Below are 19,776 nucleotides of genomic sequence, written 5' to 3'. Positions count from 1 at the left end.
ATAAAATGTAAACACATGCCATACGTTAACCAAACGTACGTTCGACGAAACGTCCGTTCGACAAAACGTCCGTTCGACAAAATGTCCGTTTGACAAGACGTCCGTTTGACAAGACGTCCGTTTGACAAGACGTCCGTTTGACAAGACGTCCGTTTGACAAGACGTCCGTTTGACAAGACGTCCGTTTGACAAGACGTCCGTTTGACAAGACGTCCGTTTGACAAGGCGTCCGTTTGACAAAACGTTCGTTCTACACAACGTCCATTTGACAAGACGTCTTTTTGACGAATCGTCCGTTTGACAAACATCCGTTCGACGAAACGTCCGGGGACCAAATGTCCGTCAACCCAACGTCCGTTGACCAAATGTCCAGTCACGGCCAAAACTTAATTTGTCACCTTTAAACAATTGTTTTCTATCATATTATTGTAAGTTCATAAATTCTGATAGATATTTTGTGTTTGGAACTCTCTTGAAAACATAAGATTGTAGATATGAAAAATATATATTTTTGCAACCTACACTCAGGTCTTGTTGTAGGAAGGCCTCTTCAAATGGCTTTCTGCAAATTTTCCCCAATCCGAGTGCACAAGCAATGGTCTGAACAAAACAAAATAAAATATGAATTTACAACTGGAAACATTAACATAAAATACATGGAGATGTAAGTCTTTTCACATTGCAAAGATGACCGGACTTAATCAAAGGCTGAAAATTCTCTTGTAATGGTTGCTTTGTTCCTGGTTGTTGAGATGGGCAAGAGAAGCTTGCACCCTTAGTTGTCAACTGGTGTCCTTGCTATAGGACATGACTTGAGTGACACCGACTAGTTCATTTGCATATTCTTAAAAGTGGACTTAAAATTACCTTTACATAACAAACTCGATTACGCGGTCCGGGGGCTGAGTGGTTAGCACTTTGGCCTCACAGTTCTGGCGTCTGCCCCTTTTGTTCTCAACTCATTTTTTGTTATGTAGTGTTCTTCACATCAATCTAATAATAATGATGATAATTATAATAATAACGATAATAACGATAATAACGATAATAACGATAATAACGATAATAACGATAATAACGATAATAACGATAATAACGATAATAACGATAATAACGATAATAACGATAATAACGATAATAACGATAATAACGATAATAACGATAATAACGATAATAACGATAATAACGATAATAACGATAATAACGATAATAACGATAATAACGATAATAACGATAATAACGATAATAACGATAATAACGATAATAACGATAATAACGATAATAACGATAATAACGATAATAACGATAATAACGATAATAACGATAATAACGATAATAACGATAATAACGATAATAACGATAATAACGATAATAACGATAATAACGATAATAACGATAATAACGATAATAACGACAATGACAATGACAATGATAATGATAATTATAATAATGATAATGATTATAATAATAATAACGGCAGTGACAGTGATAGTGATAGTGACGACGACGGCGACGACAACGAGAAGAAGAATGAAATAGAACCCATTGTTTGTATCACATAGCGCTATGTTTATTAAATTTGTCGAGCTGTTGTCATATTTCTGCCTTTGTTTCCATTATTTACCTCTTGGACCATTTGGAGGAACACTCGAGTGAACCACTAACAGACTTTCACTCTACTTTTGGTGACCCGACGGTGAAAGTGGGAAGTGACCTCCTTTCCATACATACTGAGCTCTTAGGTGAAATTGTAGCGTCACAATTGATAAGGTAAGAAGACACTTATCTTCTTAAATTAGATTTTGCTCTGAGTTTGGTGCATGTGGTAAGGTTCACAGAAAAAGTTACAAATTTATAAGGAGGCTTTTAAATAAAATGTGAGTTTGCAATCAAATGTTAAATAGAGCCGGGCCATATGACAAAATTGTCATCACGATAAAAATATATCAGTCTATTGCTAATTATCCCGATAGATATCTCATCTTTTTTCTTTTCAATTTTTGTGAATAAGTGAATAGATTACTTTCCTTTTTATTCAAGTATGAAAGTTTAAATTTGTTTTATTTAATAAGGGAGAGCACATATACCTTAACGTATGTTTTAAATACGGTTGTGGTCAAAAATGTACATAAATTTGTGAAGAACATAATGTCATGGCTCTCTTGAGTTTCCAGTTATTTCTACAACTCAGATTTTTCTCTGATAGAATGATTGGAACAGAGACTTCTTTGTCACAAAAAAAACATTCATGAAGTGTGTTTCTCTTATGAGTTTATTATGGGTTAACAGAAAAAGTGATCAAATCTGCTGGGTCAAAAATATGCATACAGCAACACAAATGAGATATTTCGGTGACTTGGAAAGGTGTGTCAGTGAAATGAGCTTCGAAGGATGGCCTCTTAACTTCTTGTGAGTGATTATGAGAGACTACAGCTGGTGACTCCTCTGAGGAATTTAAATAGGGCTTGGATGTAAATGCCCACAAACGCTACAATGGGAAAGTCAAAGGAGCTCAGCATGGAACTGAAAAAGCGAATCCTTGACTTGAAAAAGTCAGCAAAGTCACTTGGAGCCTTTTCAAAGCAGCTGCAGGTCCCAAGAGCAACAGTGCAAACAATTGTTTGTAAGTATGAAGTGCATGGCACTGTTTTGTCAATGCCGCGATCAGGAAGAAAACTCAAGCTATCACATGCTACTGAGAGAAAATTGGTCAGGAGGGTGAAGATTCAACCGAGAATCCCCATAAAGCAGATCTGCCAAGATATAAAGCTGCTGGAAGAGTTCCTGTGTGTGATCCAGTCTTATCCAACTCTACAATGTCTTTTTGTTGTCTCTGTATCCGTTTTTGCTACTGCAACCAACATGGCACCGCTCAAATGGCAGCCGATAGCGGTAGCTCCATTGGCTCTTGCTCGCTTTGTGTTTTTGCTGCTCTTCTATCTTTTTTAATTTCATTTTGATATTTCTTGATGCTTTTGCATATACTTTGCTTTGCTTTGTACTTTGTGTATTTTGATTTTTACCTTGTTTCTGTGTTACCTTTGCTACTCGACCCCACCCGTTGCGTGGCTTGGTTTATTTGTGCTAGTCCTAGATGTCTTTGGAGCCGTTCAGCCGTGCCTCGGCTGTCACGCACGCAGGGTTCAGCTCTGAGCAGTAGACAATACTACCAGGAGAAGAGGCAACACTTCAGACCGAGCCTTCTGTCATTGTTATGGGAGCGTGATATCTCTCTCTGGTCAGATGGAGGATCTGCCAGTGGCTACTGGGCTGCTGGTGTCCTTTGAAAATCCCCCCCAACCTGCCTGTTTGCTGCTGCTGATTAGGTAATTGGCAATCTTAGGAGGATCTAGGCAAGGAAGATGATCTTTAAAAGCTCCAGACTACTGAGGGACTGTGCGGTAACCTCAGTCTCAGTCTGCAAGTTTTTTTTTTATATCAAGGTCTTTTTCTTGTGTCTGTCTTGAGTACTGATAAGATAATGGTCAGACGTCGTCTTAGAATGGCCGCTGACACATAGCGCGTGAGCTAACTAAATACTGATAAGATAATAGTCAGAAGTCATTTTGGAACGGCGCAGCGAAGGGCAACAACATAATCGGGAAAAAACGCCTGCAAGGGACATATATATTGGTAAAAAAAGAAAAAGTTGGAAAAATGGGTGCATGACGTTTGTGTGATGTCTGCAACTCCATTGGTGGCTATCTTGAAGGAAGAGAATACTAATATACTAACATGTATCATTGGGACATGACTAGTGAAGAATTATCTTTCTCTTATTTGCTTATTTTTTGTTTTATTTGTGGTAACGGCAGCTATGGGCAACGACACATGTGTCAAAGTGACGGAACACGGGACAAATCTGCCCTGCCGCATCATTTTGAGTGGCACGAGAAAGTAAAAAATGAGTGCCGAATTTTCATTTTTAGGATCAAATTCTAATGAAGATTATAGAAGTATAGTATATTTCGTGATTTTCCCTCTTTCAAATAATCAATTGCAATTTTAACCACTTTACTTTTGTGTTTTAGTTCAAAATAATTTTGTAATATCTAAAAATAAATATTTAAAATATTTTCTGTTTAAACTTAATAACACTAATATTGAAAAAATACATATATGTATATATATATATATATATATATATATATATATATATATATATATATATATATATATATATATATATATATATATATATATATATATATATATATATATATATATATATATATATATATATATATATATATATATATATATATATATATATATATATATATATATATATATATATATATATATATATATATATATATATATATATATATCTGTGTATTTTGTTTACTTTTGAAAAGAAAAACATGATTAAAATATTTTTTAAATTACTAAGAAAAAGCCCAAATAAACATTGTTTTAGTTTTATAAAATACGGAATATTGAGTGCTTTTGATCCAGTTTTTATAATCCCATGTTTTTTAAATAGCTAAATATAAATTTCAAAAATGTAAACACATTGGGACATGGTGTGCCCATGTCCCAAGACAAGATAAATTATAAAACTCCTGTTACAGCACTGTACTCATGGTGAAAATAGTTCCTCACTGGCACACAATGAAACACACACACACACACACGAAGAAATTGCACTCGAGACTTTGGTTTATTGTTTGATTACTGCTGTTCGGTTGTTCGATTGTTAAAGAAAAAAAAAAGAAGAGAAAATGTCTTTTTGTTACAAGAATAGTTTCAAGTTACAGAACAGTAATCTAAAGAAAGGAAGATGTACCAGATTACAGTAATGTATAGTGACATCTAGTGGGTCATCACTTTAGCATGTTCTCAGTTCGACCGATAATGCTTTGCGCTGTTGTTTTGTATTTATTCAAATAAAGAAACGATCTGAAACACACTTGTCTACATATATTTTTTATATAAGTGTGAAAACATTTAGTATGGTATGGTTGTGCCGTCAGGCCCTTCAGGGCCTTCTCTGCTGTCCTAAGAAATATCTGAATCACAGTCTGATACTCATTAGATTTTAGGCATGAATACTTATTAAATAATTCCAAATGGTCTGTTAGCTTCCTTTCATTGCCTTTCAACTCGATCTCTCTCATGATTTTAATTTTGAGAGCGAGAGATTACCTGGTTGATCGCTTTCAACAGTAAACTTTTTCTCTCTCTTTAATGATTATAATTTTGAGAGTGAGCAAATCCGGCGACGAATTGTTCGTTGATGAAATGTGCGGTGACAAAATGTCTGTTTGACGAACAGTACGGTGATGTGGGAGGGACTTAGCTGACTGGCTTAATAATTGTTGGTTCGTGTCAAGCCAAGTGGCCAAACTGGTTTTACAATTATTTGTTTAGCCAGTGGAATGTTGGATCGGCCAAATAGCGGGCCTTGTAACTGTTTGTTTGGATCGTAGAATGTAAGGTAGACTGGCCAAAATGATTTTATTATTGTTTGTAAAGATGGCGAAATACAAGATAGTCCAACTAGCTGGCCTTGTGATTGTTTGTTCAGATCGTAGAATATAAGATAGACTGGCCAAACTGATTTTATTATTGTTTGTTAAGATCGTAAAATTCAAGATAGGCCAAATAGCTAGCCTTGCAATTGTTTGTTCGAATCACTCGATGTAAGATAGGCTACAGCATTTTGTGTGAGCTATAAAAAATATCGTTTTTGTATACAAATTAGCCTTGCAAATGTCTAACCATATCAGCCTAAAGTTTGTTTGCATAAACTTTGTCCTCCACCGCTGTATTAGAAATATTACCATGTTTTGCCTATATAAAGACGGACCCACGGTTCATTTAGAGAGAGTTGCAGGAACATCGCGCTGAACAGCACTCCACTGTTAGAGCTCTAACTCTCCACTTTGCAATCCGGTAATGAACCTATTTCCTATTCAAATTGATCTCTCTTTCTTAACCTGCTCCTGAAGTTGTATTTTCAGACCTATCAGGCGACCAAACGTCCGTTCGATGAAACGTCCGGGAACAAAGAGTCCGTCGACCGAGTGTCCGTCGACCAAGTTTCCGTCGACGAAACGTCCGGTCATGGGTGACCTTACGTCACGATTTTTCCATTATCGTGGCCATGTCTGGTCTACATTAACCGCGATATTCAAGGCATTACTGTATTTAAAAAAAAGCAGGAACTGACTATGATACTGATGTTTTTGTCCAAGGTAAAACAATCCAAGAATACATAGGAATCTGACTTAACTCAAAACTTCTCTTTATACAACAGATAAAAAAAAGACTCTAAATGAAACTAAATTTATCCAACTTTAGATTCATTAGAAACAATCTGACTCCTGAGTTAGCAAAATTGTACTTTGACATAATAAGCCTTCAAGGCCTTCTCTGTTGGCCTAAGAAATATCTCAATCACATTATATTTTGTCCAACAATACTTTTAATTAAAAAATTCCAAATTGTATGTTAGCTTCCTTTTATTGCCTTCCCCCTGATTGTACTGCTTCCCGATATGTTTTCATATTGGAGCATTTAACAAATCACATTTTAGCTATTATTTGTTGCCAGGGTCTGCTAGGTTCTGCAGGCTCTGTTGCATAAAACACCTGTGGATAAAACTGTTGCTTTAACCAATCAGATTTTGATTGGATGACACCAAGGCCTTTTCTCAGATGAAGGGATACACCATCGGTTACACAAACTATAATTGGCTAGTGATAGAGTAGTCGGACCAAAGCCAGAGTGAGCGAGCCAGAGCTCGCAAACTCCCACGAGTCACAATGACCGATGGAGGAAATGTCAGGAGCGCCCCGTTTTGTGCCTCCTGGTCTGCCGTAGAGACAGAGCAGCTGGAATCAATCTGTTGATGACTTCCCGCCGGAAGTGAGGGGCAGTCGAATATCCCCGGCTGGATGAAACACGTAGGGTGCCACGTTCCTGGCAGGTCTGGATGCTATTTTGTTGGATTCGCAGGCCGCGCCGGGCGGCCTCTCAGGAGACACCACGTGAAGGTTCCAACTTTGTCTCCCTGCTGTTGAGGTGAACACCCAGGTACTTCAAATTCTCCACGATTTCAATGTCTTTACCCTGGATGTTTACCTAAGTGGTCTGTTGAGTTGTCCTCCGAAAGTCGACGACCATTTCCTTTGTCTTACTGGTGTTGATGTAGAGGTGGTTTTGCCTACACCAGTCGACAAAGGCTGTGATGACTCCCCTATACTCCAGGTCGTTTCCGTCAGTCACTCGTCCAACAATAGCGGTGTCATCAGAGAACTTCTGGAGGTGGCAGGTAACTGTATTATGTTTAAAGTCTGAATGTAGAGGGAGAAGAGGAGTGGGGAAAGCACTGTGCCTTGGGGGGCACCCGTGCTGCTGGTTACCACATCAGACATACAGTCCTGGAGTCTCACATATTGTGGTCTGTCGGTGAGGAAGTCGATAATCCATAAGGCTAGTTGGTTCCTTACTCCAGCCTCTTCCAGTTTCCCTCTCAGAAGCAGCGGCTGAATGGTGTTGAATGCACTTGTTGGGTTTATTCTGTATTACTTTTATACATATATGTGTAGTAATTCATTTCTTTGTTAAATCATTCTTCCTATTGTTCGACTCGAGGTCATAAACAGCCGCCTGGTCCACTCTCACATGAACTTTTTATCCAAGGATTGTTTATGCTACATCTCACCCAGTATCGGGCTACGAGGAGCAGCAAGGACTCGGGATATCTGCCACTTCCATAACACTCGTATCGTGTGCATACCTCGTGACGCACTTTGGGCTTCTTCATGTAATGGTTATATGATTGTTAGGTCAAATGAAGGCGTGATTGTTTTTATCCAAATGAGGGTTGGTTTTAGTTCCCTGATCTGTTATTGTTAAAATACCTTAATTGTTATTATAGTTACAGATGTTGTTTTTGCTCACGCATGTTGAATTAATCAACAACCTTGTCATTGTTTTGATATCCGTCCCTAAAGCCATACGCGAAATTACTGTTCGAGAGGATACTTTTGAAGACAAGGGGCTCGATGTATCTTCCCTTAAGTTGTTATCCGTGATCCAATCTATTGGATAAAATGTCAATAATTGAATAAGATGTCTGCCTGCAGTTATTGATAATTACAAAGAAGGGTAATTATTAATGAACCTATCAGCACTGGAGGGGTCAAAAAACATCATTCTCACCGTTCTTCCCGAGTTCTCCAGGTGTGAAAGAGACCTGTGCATCAGGTAGATGGTAGCATCTTCCACACCAATGCCTGGACGATAGGCGAACTGCAGAGGGTCCAGCTCTGCATTCATCAGGGGGCTGAGGTGGTTGAGGATAATCCTCTCCAGTGTCTTGATCAGGTGAGAGGTTAGTGCTACCGGCCTGAAGTGGTTTGCCTCCCTGGGGTTCGCAGTCTTTGGAACTGGGACCACGCATGAAGTTTTCCACAAGGTGGGGACCTTCTGCAGACTGAGGCTGAGGTTGAAAATATGCAGAATCACTGTGCCAAGCTGATCCGCACACTCTCTCATTGGTCTGGAGCTGAGGCCGTCTGGACCGGTAGCCTTCCTTGCCTCGATCTTCTTTAGTTGTTTTGTCACTTGATCGACAGTGATGCAGAGACCGGTGGAAGAGGGGGAAGAAGAGGGGGAGGAAGAGGAGGAGGAGAACGAGTGGGGAGAGTTGCGTCTGGTCTGGGGGGTCAGGGGAGCGGGGGCAGGGCTGAATCTGTTAAATAACTGATTCAGTTCATTGGCCCACTCCCCATCTCCGGACTCCGGGGCCTCTCCCACTGTTGCCTCCATGGCCCGAGATGGTCCTCAAGCTCCTCCAGACCTCTTTGGTGTTGCCTCTTTGGAGTTGCTTCTCTAGCCTCCTCCTGTAGCTGGTCTTTCCCTTCCTTATCTCTCTCTTCAGCCCCTTCTGGCGCGTTTTAAGACTCTCCTTCCCCCCAGACCTAAAAGCCCTCTTCAACTTGTTCAGGAGGGCCCTTAGATCCCTGGTGACCCACGGCTTATTGTTGGAGTAACAACGGACCTTCTTGGAGGGTACAATGTTCTCAACACAGAAGTTAATGTAATCTGTGATGCAGTGGGTCAAGCTGTCAATGTCTTCCCATGTGAATTGCACAGCACCTCCCAGTCAGTTGTCTCGAAAGAGTCCCCCAGTACCATGCTGGTCTCCTCGGTCCATTTTTGTAGGATCCTCGTAGTAGGTTTTATTTTCCTCACCATAGGGATGTAGGTGGGGATCAGATGGACCAGGTTGTGGTCTGAGGACCCCAGTGGGGGCAGGGGGACTGAGCTGCATGCCTCCTTTGTGTTGGCATACAGCAGGTCCAGAGTTTTTCATTCCCTGGTGTAGTTGTTGTTGTTGTTGTTGTTGTAGAGGCAGCGCCCAGGTGGCCCTAACACAGAGTACGCCTGGCTAGCGCTAGCACCTTGGACGCCTCAGTCACCAGCACGTCCAGGGGGGGCGAGGCGACACCAAAGATCTGCAACGCTGGAGCCAATGTTCAAGGTCTTACGTCTCTTCCCGGCAGAGGGGGCAGGTTGGGTCGAGGGTGGGTTGAGAAGGTGACGGTAGGCTCTCAGGCTTGGGTGGTGGCCCGAGCGGAGGCGGGCGATGAGAACCGCGTCGCTCCGTTTCTTCACGCGCGCACAGTCTAGGCGCCAGTTATATTTTGGGTAGACGACCGCTGCGCGATGATCCGGTCTTGGTGGATTGTCGCGAATTAGTCGTCTGATGGCTGCCTTGGCTGGGGCCAATCGACCTTGCAGGAGGCGGCTTCCTTCGCTAGGGTGTCTGCCATCTCGTTCCCAGGCAACCCGCAATGACCTGGGGTCCACAGGAGGGCTGTCCGAGCCCTGCGCTGGTTCAGCAGACGACGGATTTCGCCGGTGTCGGCCGAGTGGCTGGCGATGGCAGTCAGTAGTGATTGACTGCCCGAGCACACTGCGACGTCACCAGCTACGTTCGTGTCAGTTAGGCATTGAAGGGCCATCGTCATGGCCGCCTTCTCTTCCTCGAATGAGAACGTGAAAGGGGCCCCACGCATCGGCTTTGAGTGCGTGGTGATTGGGTCTGCCGGATCTCCAGTGGTGACGATCATCGCCGCCCCGCCGGCCCTTGTTCCATCGGTAGCAGAGCCGTCGGTGTAGATGGTGACCTCTGGTGCGACTGCACGGATGGCGGAGATGGCACTTTCCCGAAGGACTGGCGGGGGATCGAGTTTTGTGGCACTCCCAAGGGTTGCAGAGACCGTCCAGAGGTCGGTGTCGTTCACCCATGGGCACTCGATGGGGGGCGGGAGGACTTCTCATTCTCGACAGGGCGGGGGGAGGGCAGACATGATTCCTGACGCGGTCTTGCGCCAGCTGGAACGCTGGAGACGGTGCACGACTGTCTTAGTAGCAAGTTCATGCCGAGGGTGATCAGGAGGAAGGCGGAGGGCTTTTTCGAAGGAGATGGCTGCTAGTTGGTTTACTCGCGAGGAGTAGGAGCACACGCCCGCTTCTAGCTGCAGCGCCTCGACTGGTGTAGTCCTCAGTTGGCCCGTCACGATGTGCAGGGCACTGTTCTGGGCGCGACCAAGGTCGTCGAGTCGGGACCGCGACAGGAAGGGTTGCCATGCTGGTGCGGCATAGTCCATGACGCTCCGCTGAAGGGCGAGGTGGACAGAGCGTAGGCTGATTTTCTGCCAGCCCCAGTCTTTTGTGGTCAGAGAGGCGAGGATGCGGTTTCGGGAAGCCACTGTCTTGGTGACGGCCTTCACGTGTGGCCCGAAACTCAGGCACCTGTCGAGCTTTACCCCAAGGAATTTGGGGGTGGGGTTGAAGCGCAGGCTCGTTGTTCCCACAGTGACGGACGGGGTCCAGGAAGCCTCCCTTGGGTCGGTTGAGAAGAATGTGACCTCACTCTTCGAGGCGTTCAACTTCATCTTCTTTTTGGAGCTCCACTCGCAAATAGCTCTGACTGCGTTCTGGATCGCCGCCTCAGCGTCTTCCTTGCGTCTTCCTTGCGTCTTCCTTCCTTCTACGTCTTGAGTGAAGGTTGCCCAGTCGACGTCTTTGTGGTTCCACCGTGCCGTTGGTAGGGGCGGGCACGACGGGCGGACGACACAGGCCACTGAGATGGACAGGGGTAGGTGGTCAGATCCAAGGTCCTCATCAACAGTCCATTCGGCATGGTTGGCGAGCCGCGGGTGGGCAAAGGTGAGGTCGGGTGTGCTAAGCCCGCCGGTTCTTCGGTTCACCCTTGTTGCCGACCCGTTGTTAAGGAGTGTGATGGAGTTCCTCAGCAGCCAGTTCTCGATGTCGGCCCCACGCTTGTCGCTTGGCTGGTTGTATTCCCAGAGGCCGGAGTGGGCGTTTAGGTCACCGCCGATGATCACGTCGGTGTTCGCCCCGATCCAGGTGAGGTCCAGTTCTAAGTTTCGTCCCGGATCTCGGCATGGGGGTGCGTAGAGGTTGTGAACCGTCAGCCAGCGGTGCCGGGTCACACGTACCTTGAGCGTGGACGGCTCCAGGAGGCCCCGCAGGGAGGCGCCCAGGTTATTGAAGGAGAGGTCGTCTTTGATCAGGGTCATGAGTCCGCCCCCGGGTTGGTCTTTGGGGCGGTCGGCACGGACGACAGCATACCCCGGGAAGGTCGGGGTGGAGTCTTTGGCCCGCAGCTTGCTTTCCTGGATCAAGCAGATGTCGTACTTGCCTTCGACCATCCGCTTTTCCAGCTCGGCAGACTTTGTCTTCACGCCGTCAGCATTCCACTGCAAGATGCGCAGCGTGGATCTCTAGGCTACGTCGGGGATGTCCGTCTTTGGTTTTGGGAAGGGTAGGAGGGGGTTTGGAGGGTTGGGTTGGGGTTGGGAGGTAGCCGGTGTCGGGGTGGTGGCACATTGTGGGCAGGACCAGCTGTCAGATGGCCTCATAGTTGCCGCAGCATCACGGGTAGTGCCTGAGCAGGACCGGTGGTAGGGGGCTCTGCAGGCTCGACAGGTGAGGGGCTGGGTCGTCTTGGCGATGGTACGCTGGCAGCCAGTGCATTTCACTTTGTGCTGGGAGTCAGACGGGGATCGAGCTGCAAGGTCGGCCGCAACGCGGCCGGCGACTGTCTCGATTCGGGGCCTGTGCAGTGGGCATCTCCATGGGGACGCCTCGGGGGTGTCTCCACAGCAGCGCCTTCTGCGGCGGGTCATCGCTCCACAACTGGTTTCCGCGCAAGCAAGGAAGCGGATCCCAGTCTTGATTACCTTGTTGCAGAAGCAACAAATCCGCCCTCCCGAAGGGGGAGGGCCGGGAGTTTGGCCTCCGTGGGCCACGCACCTCCAAGGGCCGGTCTGCAACTGCCGGTAGAGGCCGCTGCAGGCTGACTGTTTGTGGCATAGGGTGGGGCAGGTAGGGGCGGAGCAATGGAGCGGAGGTTGGCCGCGACGGATCGGACGGTGGCAGTGGTGGCAATCTGGGTTCGTTTCGACATCTCCGGCAAGGAGGAGGAGGCGGGAGGGCGGTACCATCTCAAAAAGGGGAGGGGGTGGAGACTCCAGGGTCTCGGTGGCGCCAGCTCCCTGACCGGGCCGATAGTCCGAGTCGTGGGGTGCGCGCCTGACGAAGCACATTCGCCCAGGGGTCTGGTTGAATGGAAGGGGCCAGAAGAGGCTGTGCTTGTTCCCTTCCTCCCTGGTGTAGTAGCACTTCACATACTGAGTAAAGGTGGGGAGAGTCGAAGTCAAGGGAGCATGGTTAAAATCACCAGAGATAAGAAGGAGGGACTGGGGCTGGGACATCTGTAGCCAGGACACAGTAGTGTGGAGCAACTCCCGAGCCACTATTGCATCGGCCGAAGGAGGTATATACGCAGCTATTATGATGGCCTGCGAGAGCTCCCGGGGGATGTAAAACGGCCTGATGCTAACAGCTACTAGCTCGATATCTCGAGTGCAAAGTTGCTCCTTCAAAGTAATATGCTCAGGACTGCACCACCTACTGTTAATAAAGACAGCTATTCCCCCACCTTTCTTCCTACCGCTCTCCTCTCCGTCCTTGTCTGCCCTCACCAGCTGAAAGCCATCCAAGGAGATGAGAGAGTCTGGTATTCGCTCATCCAGCCAGGTCTCCGTGAAGCACATAATGCAGATGCTCCGATATTGTCATTGTTGTTTGGTCAGCGCCGTTAGCTCTTCCATCTTGTTTGGGAGAGATCTTACGTTCCCCATAATAATAGATGGAATGCTGGGTCTGAAGCATAGCTTTTTTTCCTGACATTTTCATCCGGCTCTGCATACTCTTCTCTTCCTCTTTAACTCAGCGGGGAGGTACAAGTCCAGGTCCAGGGGAAACACAGAATTCGAGTGAGGGTTTAGGGAGCTATTGCAACAAGCAGCCGCTTTGAAGGGCGCCCTATGATTGAAGAGCTGTCGGCCCCTACCAGCAACGGAGTCGAGGAATTCTGCCCAGCTCCTGTTTTCTTTAGCTTCTGTGTACTGAGTAACTGTGCGGATAAGCTTGGAAGAACGACTCCACCTCGGTCACAGTGTGCAGAAGTTCCCCATCTCATGGAAGACTTCCTGTGTGTGGTTCCAGTTTTTGTCCAACTTTACAACGTCTTTTTGAGTCAGATTCAGTTACCGCAACCAAAAAGGCGCTGTTTAAGCAGCAGCCGGCGGCCGCGTTAGCTCGGTCCACTCTTGTTCGTTTTGTGTTTTTGGAGCTTTTTTTTTTTAATGATTTGATGATTCCATTTACCTTGATTTGCTTTGTACTTTGTGCTTTTGCTTTGCTGTTCTGTGGGGTTCCAGTTTTTGTCCAACTTTACAACGTCTTTTGAGTCCGATTCAGTTACCGGAACCAAAATGGCACTGTTTAAGCGGCAGCTGGCGACCGCGGTAGCTACGTCCACTCTTGTTCGTTTTGTGTTTTTGCTGCTTTCATGTTTTAATGATTTGATGATTCCATTTACTTTGATTTGCTTTGTACTTTGTGCTTTTGCTTTGCTCTTCTGTGGGGTTCCAGGTTTTGTCCAAATTTACGTCTTTTTGAGTCCGATTCAGTTACCGCAACCAAAATGGCGCTGTACAAGCGGCAGCCGGCGTCCGCGGTACCTCCGTCCACTCTTGTTTGCTATGTGTTTTTGCTACTTTTATGTTTTAATGATTTGATGATTCAATTACTTTGATTTGCTTTGTACTTTGGGTTTTTGCTTTGTAGTTCTGTCTAATCACCCTCTTGCTACTGCCACAATGTAATTTCCCGAATACGGGATGAATAAAGTTATCCAATCCAATCCAATCAACTGGGTGAGAAAGCACAATTTTTTTCAGTGTATAATCAGTAGCTCTTGATGAGACCACAGACATCAAAGACACTACCAAGCTCGCAATATATGTCCGTGGTGTTGATGACAATTTTGAAGTGGTGGAGTTGTTCACAGTATTTCCAATACATGGCCAGACCACCGCTAAGGAATTATTTCACCAGCTGTGTGGTGCCATTGAGAATGCCGGTTTGCCATGGAAGAGCTTTGTTGGAATAACAACTGATGGAGCCCCATCTATGATGGGAGGAAGAATGGACTGGTAGCACTTGTTAAAAAAAACAGGAAGAGGAGTGTGTGGAGGAGGCCATAGCTCTGCTGAGCATTAACCATCAGCAGGCCCTTTGCAGCAGATGCCTAAAGTTTGACAATATGATGTTGTCGTTGTGAAATGCATCAACCAAATCAGATACAATGGCTTAAAGCACAGAAGGTTCCATGTTTTTTTTTTTAAAGGAAATTGAGTCAGAATATGGGGATGTGCTCTACTTCACTGTTGAAGAGATTTTTTGAGTTGAGAGCATAAGTAAAGGACTTCATGGAGATAGACGGGTTTGCTGCTCCTGTAGTAAGTGATCCAAATGGCTCATGTACTTAGCTTTTCTTGTTACGTCACACGAGCTTAATGTAGTGAACAAGAAGCTACAAGGCCATCTTGTCAGTGCTGCCTATGACAACGTGGGAGCATTCTGCACTAAACTTGTGTTATGGAAAGCCCAGCTCTCTCAGAAAAACTTTCTTGTGGATGCAGGCACATCATTTGTCAGGCCTCTGACCAGACTGGTGGCTGGGTGGGCCTGTCAACCAATCACAGGCCCAGCCTCTAACGAGTGGAGTCAAGGGAGCATGGTTAAAATCACCAGAGATAAGAAGGAGGGACTGGGGCTGAGACGTCTGTAGCCAGGACACAGTAGTGTGGAGCAACTCGCGAGCCACTATTGCATCGGCCGAAAGAGGTATATACGCAGTTATTATGATGGCCTGCGAGAGCTCCCGGGGGATGTAAAACGGCCTGATGCTAACAGCTACTAGCTGTTCAGCCATCAGCCATTAAGCAGTATATAAGGCCACCGGGAACCTGACCATGCTGCTGGATCGTTTTATCAGTTTACTGTAAAGTGCCTTCTCGCATTTTCTATTGCTTACTTGTAGATCAACGACCTCTATTTATACTCTGGATTTCGACCACGCCAAGACCCACAGACCAAGGAACGGAACAAGGATCAACGAGGCCAAGATTACGGAGCAAGGACAACGGAGCAAGTTTGCCTGCCACGTGACTAGCTAAATAAAGATTTTGGAAAAGAAATAAGCTCAACCCTCGCCTGCATTGGGGTCCGCACCTACGATCATAACAGCACGATCCAGCCATAGGGCTATGCGGGAGGAGTTGGCAATCCGAGATGAGCCAGGGTCCCTCGAAGCGCCGGAGCCCTGCATGCCATACCAAGTGCCTCCAGGCAGCCCACATGCACTATCGACGATGCCCGAGTACTTTCGGAATCTGTCACAGGTGTTTTCCAAGGACCAAGCTTCCGCGCTGCCCCCACTTCGCCCCTATGACTGTGCTATTGATTTATTGCCCGGTGCATCTCTTCCTTAGGCGCCGGATCTACAACATCTCCAGGCCGCAGAGGAAGGCACTAGATGACTACATCTCCGGGGCGCTAGCGTCTGGACAGATTCGCCTTTCCTCCTCCCCCGTCGGGGCAGGTTTTTTTTTTTTGTTGACAGGATGGCTCCCTGCGCCCCTGTATTGAGTACCGTGCCCTAAATGTGATCACGGTTAAGAACAATTACCCGTTGCTACTCATGGACTCTGCCTTTACCCTGCTGCAGGGCTCTTGCATTTTTACGAAGTTGGACCTCCGAAATGCTTACCATCTGGTCCGGGTTCGGGAGGGGGACGAATGGAAGACGGCCTCCTCCACCCCCCAGGGCTATTTTGAATACTGGTAATGCCTTTTGGTCTCCGCAATGCCCCGGGAGTATTCCATTACCTGGTCAATAACGTCGTCTAGGACATGCTCGACCGATTTGTATTTGTTTATCTTGATGACATCTTGATATTTTCACCCCTGGAGGAGCATGTGCAGCAGTGCACTTAGTGCTGCAACGCCTCCTGGAGAACCGCCTGTTCGACAAGGCTGAGAAGTGTGAGTAACACAACTCGGAGACCAACTTTCTGGGGTTCGTGGTGGCCGCCGGGAGATGCGTATGGATACCAAAAAATCAATGAGTGGTGGTTCGGGCTGATGACCCTGCAGCTTAAATTGTCATTTCCTCTCATGTTCTGAACCACTTCATCCTCATTAAGGTTGCGGGGGTTGCTGGGGCTTATCCAAGCTGACTCCAGCCCCGAGGACTCTAGAGCTGAGAGGCCGACGTACTAACTACCCATGCCACCGGGTGGCTAGGATAAAATTTGCGGTCTAAATTCAAATGAATTTAACAGGTTCAATCCCACACCTTGGTGCTGGCGGATGAAGATTTATGCCTTTTGATGAAACAGTCAGAGTTTTACTCCCGCCGTTCTGTAAACCTGGCTCCTCAACGTGCAGGCCGTTTGGCGGCGTGACAGACATTACAGCAGAAGAGAACAACTCCAGTGAAGAACAATTAGATTTCTTTGAAATTTGTGTAGAGCATAGTACAGCAACAAAAAGAATATTTGTCCTTGATGATCTTAAAAAAGTAATGGAAATAATCACAAACAAATCTGTTGATAATTAAATTGAATGGTAAGGAAAATAACGATATAATTGGGGTACGACACTGTTAGAATGCAATTAACCAAGATCGGTATGTTTGATATAAATTTTGAATCTGATGTGAATGTTATTTTATATGTTGGGAGTCTGCCTTTTTAATCATTTACTGACTTCTTAAGGCTCTGAGGAGGTGATGATCTTTGTGGGTTTTTCACAGATATGTGGGTGTCTGATAAAAAGCAGTTTGCATGATTGTGGATCTGGCTGACAAAATGCGTTTTCATGGTTTATTTTGTCAATTATTGAAGTTGCACTTTTACTGTCTAGTCAAATGTGAATGTCATATACTGTTGAATTCTATCATAGGTACTATTGCATGCCCATTTATAAAAGTGCCGGGAGAAGAAGCAATCATTCTATCTGTTATTATGGGGGAAATGAGATCCCTCCTCGATAAAATGGGAGAGCTGCCAGCGTTTACGCAGATGGAAAGAGTATCGAGAGTGTTGTACTCTATTACTGTTGATTCTTCAGCCCCAGACTACTGATGGACTATGCAGATAAGCGTGGAAGTGATTCTAGACATTTTGAACCTCGGTCGTAGTCTGGAGAAGGTACCCACTTTGTGGAAGAGTTCCTGTGTGTGGTTCCAGTTTTTCTGTGTCTGTATGTATTCTTGCTACTGCAAATGAGATGGCGCTGCTCAAGTGGCAACCGGTGGCAGTAGCTCCGTCCGCTCTGACTCGTTCCTTTGTTTTTAGTCTTTCCATCTTTTTTTTAAATTAAATTAAAATATTTCCAAATACAGTGGTACCTCGACATATGAGCACCCCGACATATGAGCAATCCGAGATAAGAGTAAAATTTCGAGCAAATAATTATCTCTAGATACTAGACAAATTTCGAGATACGAGAAAGCCAGGTGGGCAAGACATGAGAGGCTGTGTATGATTTTAGCGCACTGTATTTTTTGCCGCAACTCTTTCCTGTATAACAGATATCTATGAGCACTGTGCAGAGTGTTGCATTTTTTTCAGTGTTTTTTTCCCCGTCACTCGAATGGCGGAGCGATCGCTAGTACAAGGAGTATATATTACTTCTCATTGGCAAGTGCTCGTGCGTTATCCTATTGTGAGGACATTTGTGTGCATCATTTTTGGAATATTTTGAAGGGAATACAAAAGCAAACAGCCCATCGAAAGTGAAAGTCAGGGTGGAGGCGTCACAAATAGAGCCAACCCTGAAGAAAAGGTATAACACTTTAATTCAAAATTAGAATTTAATTTAGTGTAAGGTTAATCAGTTCTTTAACAAATGGTGAATTAGAAGAAATAAAACATTTTTTACAATCCATTATACTGTTTTTGGTGTTTTTTAAGAGGGTTGGAACGAATTAATTTGGTTTTAGTTCATTTCAATGGGAAACGTTTGTTCGAGTTACGAGAATATCGACATACGAGCTCAGTCCCGGAACTAAAAAAATAAAGGGTCCTGGTCCTTAAGATCAGCTCCAGACGACTGAGGCACTGTGCGAATCATCTTGGAAGACTGATTCTGCATATTTTCAACCTCAACCTCAGTCTGCAGAAGGTCCTAACCTTGTGTGGGCTTTCTGTGTGTGATTCCATCTTTATCTAGATCTATATTTTATTTTCCTGTGTTTGTGCTTGCTACTGCTACAAACTGAATTTCCTGAATTCGGGATGAATAAAGATGAACCTAATGCAATCTTTGAGAACAAAAAAAGAAAATCCCAAAGTATGAATATGTACCAAACACATAAGACTTTAAGGACACTTATCGAGTTCTGATTAGAAGGGCTGTTGCTCCCAAACATATAATATGTATTAATTAAACAGTAGCGTTTTATATGTACCTACTTACCTTAACAATATCCTCCATAGTGTTGTTGGAACAGTCCACAGCTACCAAGTAATAGGGTCGGGGTTGTTGCTCAATTATTTTTCTAATGATTCTAATAACAGAAACAAAATAGAAAGCTAAAGTAAATGTCAGAATCATTGTCCCAATCAGACACTATGGCTACATTAGGGTTTATTCTGTAATGATATATATATATATATATATATATATATATATGTGTATATATATATATATATATATATATATATATATATATATATATATATATATATATATATATATATATATATATATATATATATATATATATATATATATATATATATATATATATATATATATATATATATATATATATATATATATATATATATATATATATATGTGTGTGTGCACTTAATCATTTTTGTATCAAAGCTCCTTTAAATTGTCTGAAGAGAACTCGGGGTCGTAACAAGTCACCGAGTCCTCGTGCCAAGGACTGTTGACCTGACAGCACACCCAGTCCCGGGCTCCAAGGACTGTTCATCTAGTTTTGCAACGAAGAGCCGTGAAGGACTCTGGATACCAGCAGATGGCTATCAATCACCTCCGGGAATACTCGCATTGCGTTCCTACATCGTGACGCCCTTCTCGCTTCTTTATGGAATTGTTATGTTGCTGTTGTTATTGCTTACGTAGTTGGATTAATCAATAACCTTGTAACTGTTTTGATTTATGGCTTTAAAGCCGTACAAGAAATTACTGTTCGGGAGGATAATGCAGAGACCGAGAGGAAGTCTGGATGTAACTTTCCTTATTAGGTCACTCATCAGAAGAGGACTAGATAATGGTTAAAAACAATTACCCTTTGCCACTCATTGACTCTGCCTTTACCGCGTGCACGGGTATTGT

At 44.5% G+C, this 19,776-nt stretch overlaps 1 protein-coding gene across 3 annotated transcripts in view; it reads right to left on the bottom strand.

Annotated features, from left to right (window-relative positions):
* ak7b (adenylate kinase 7b) overlaps nt 1-19,776 on the bottom strand; it is an 81,014-nt gene that overhangs the window by 31,128 nt on the left and 30,110 nt on the right. For all 3 annotated transcript variants that reach the window (XM_077731781.1, XM_077731782.1, XM_077731783.1), the window contains exons 8-9: nt 18,883-18,973; nt 523-600 (exon numbers count right to left, since the gene is read on the bottom strand). In XM_077731781.1, the coding sequence (XP_077587907.1) occupies nt 523-600; nt 18,883-18,973 (169 nt within the window). The remainder of the gene's footprint in view (nt 1-522; nt 601-18,882; nt 18,974-19,776) is intronic.

This window comes from Stigmatopora nigra, chromosome 13, assembly GCF_051989575.1.
Source record: "Stigmatopora nigra isolate UIUO_SnigA chromosome 13, RoL_Snig_1.1, whole genome shotgun sequence".
Taxonomy (NCBI): Eukaryota; Metazoa; Chordata; class Actinopteri; order Syngnathiformes; family Syngnathidae; genus Stigmatopora; species Stigmatopora nigra.
Note: the sequence above shows the minus strand (reverse complement) of the source record. Positions and strands in the feature narration are given on the sequence as shown.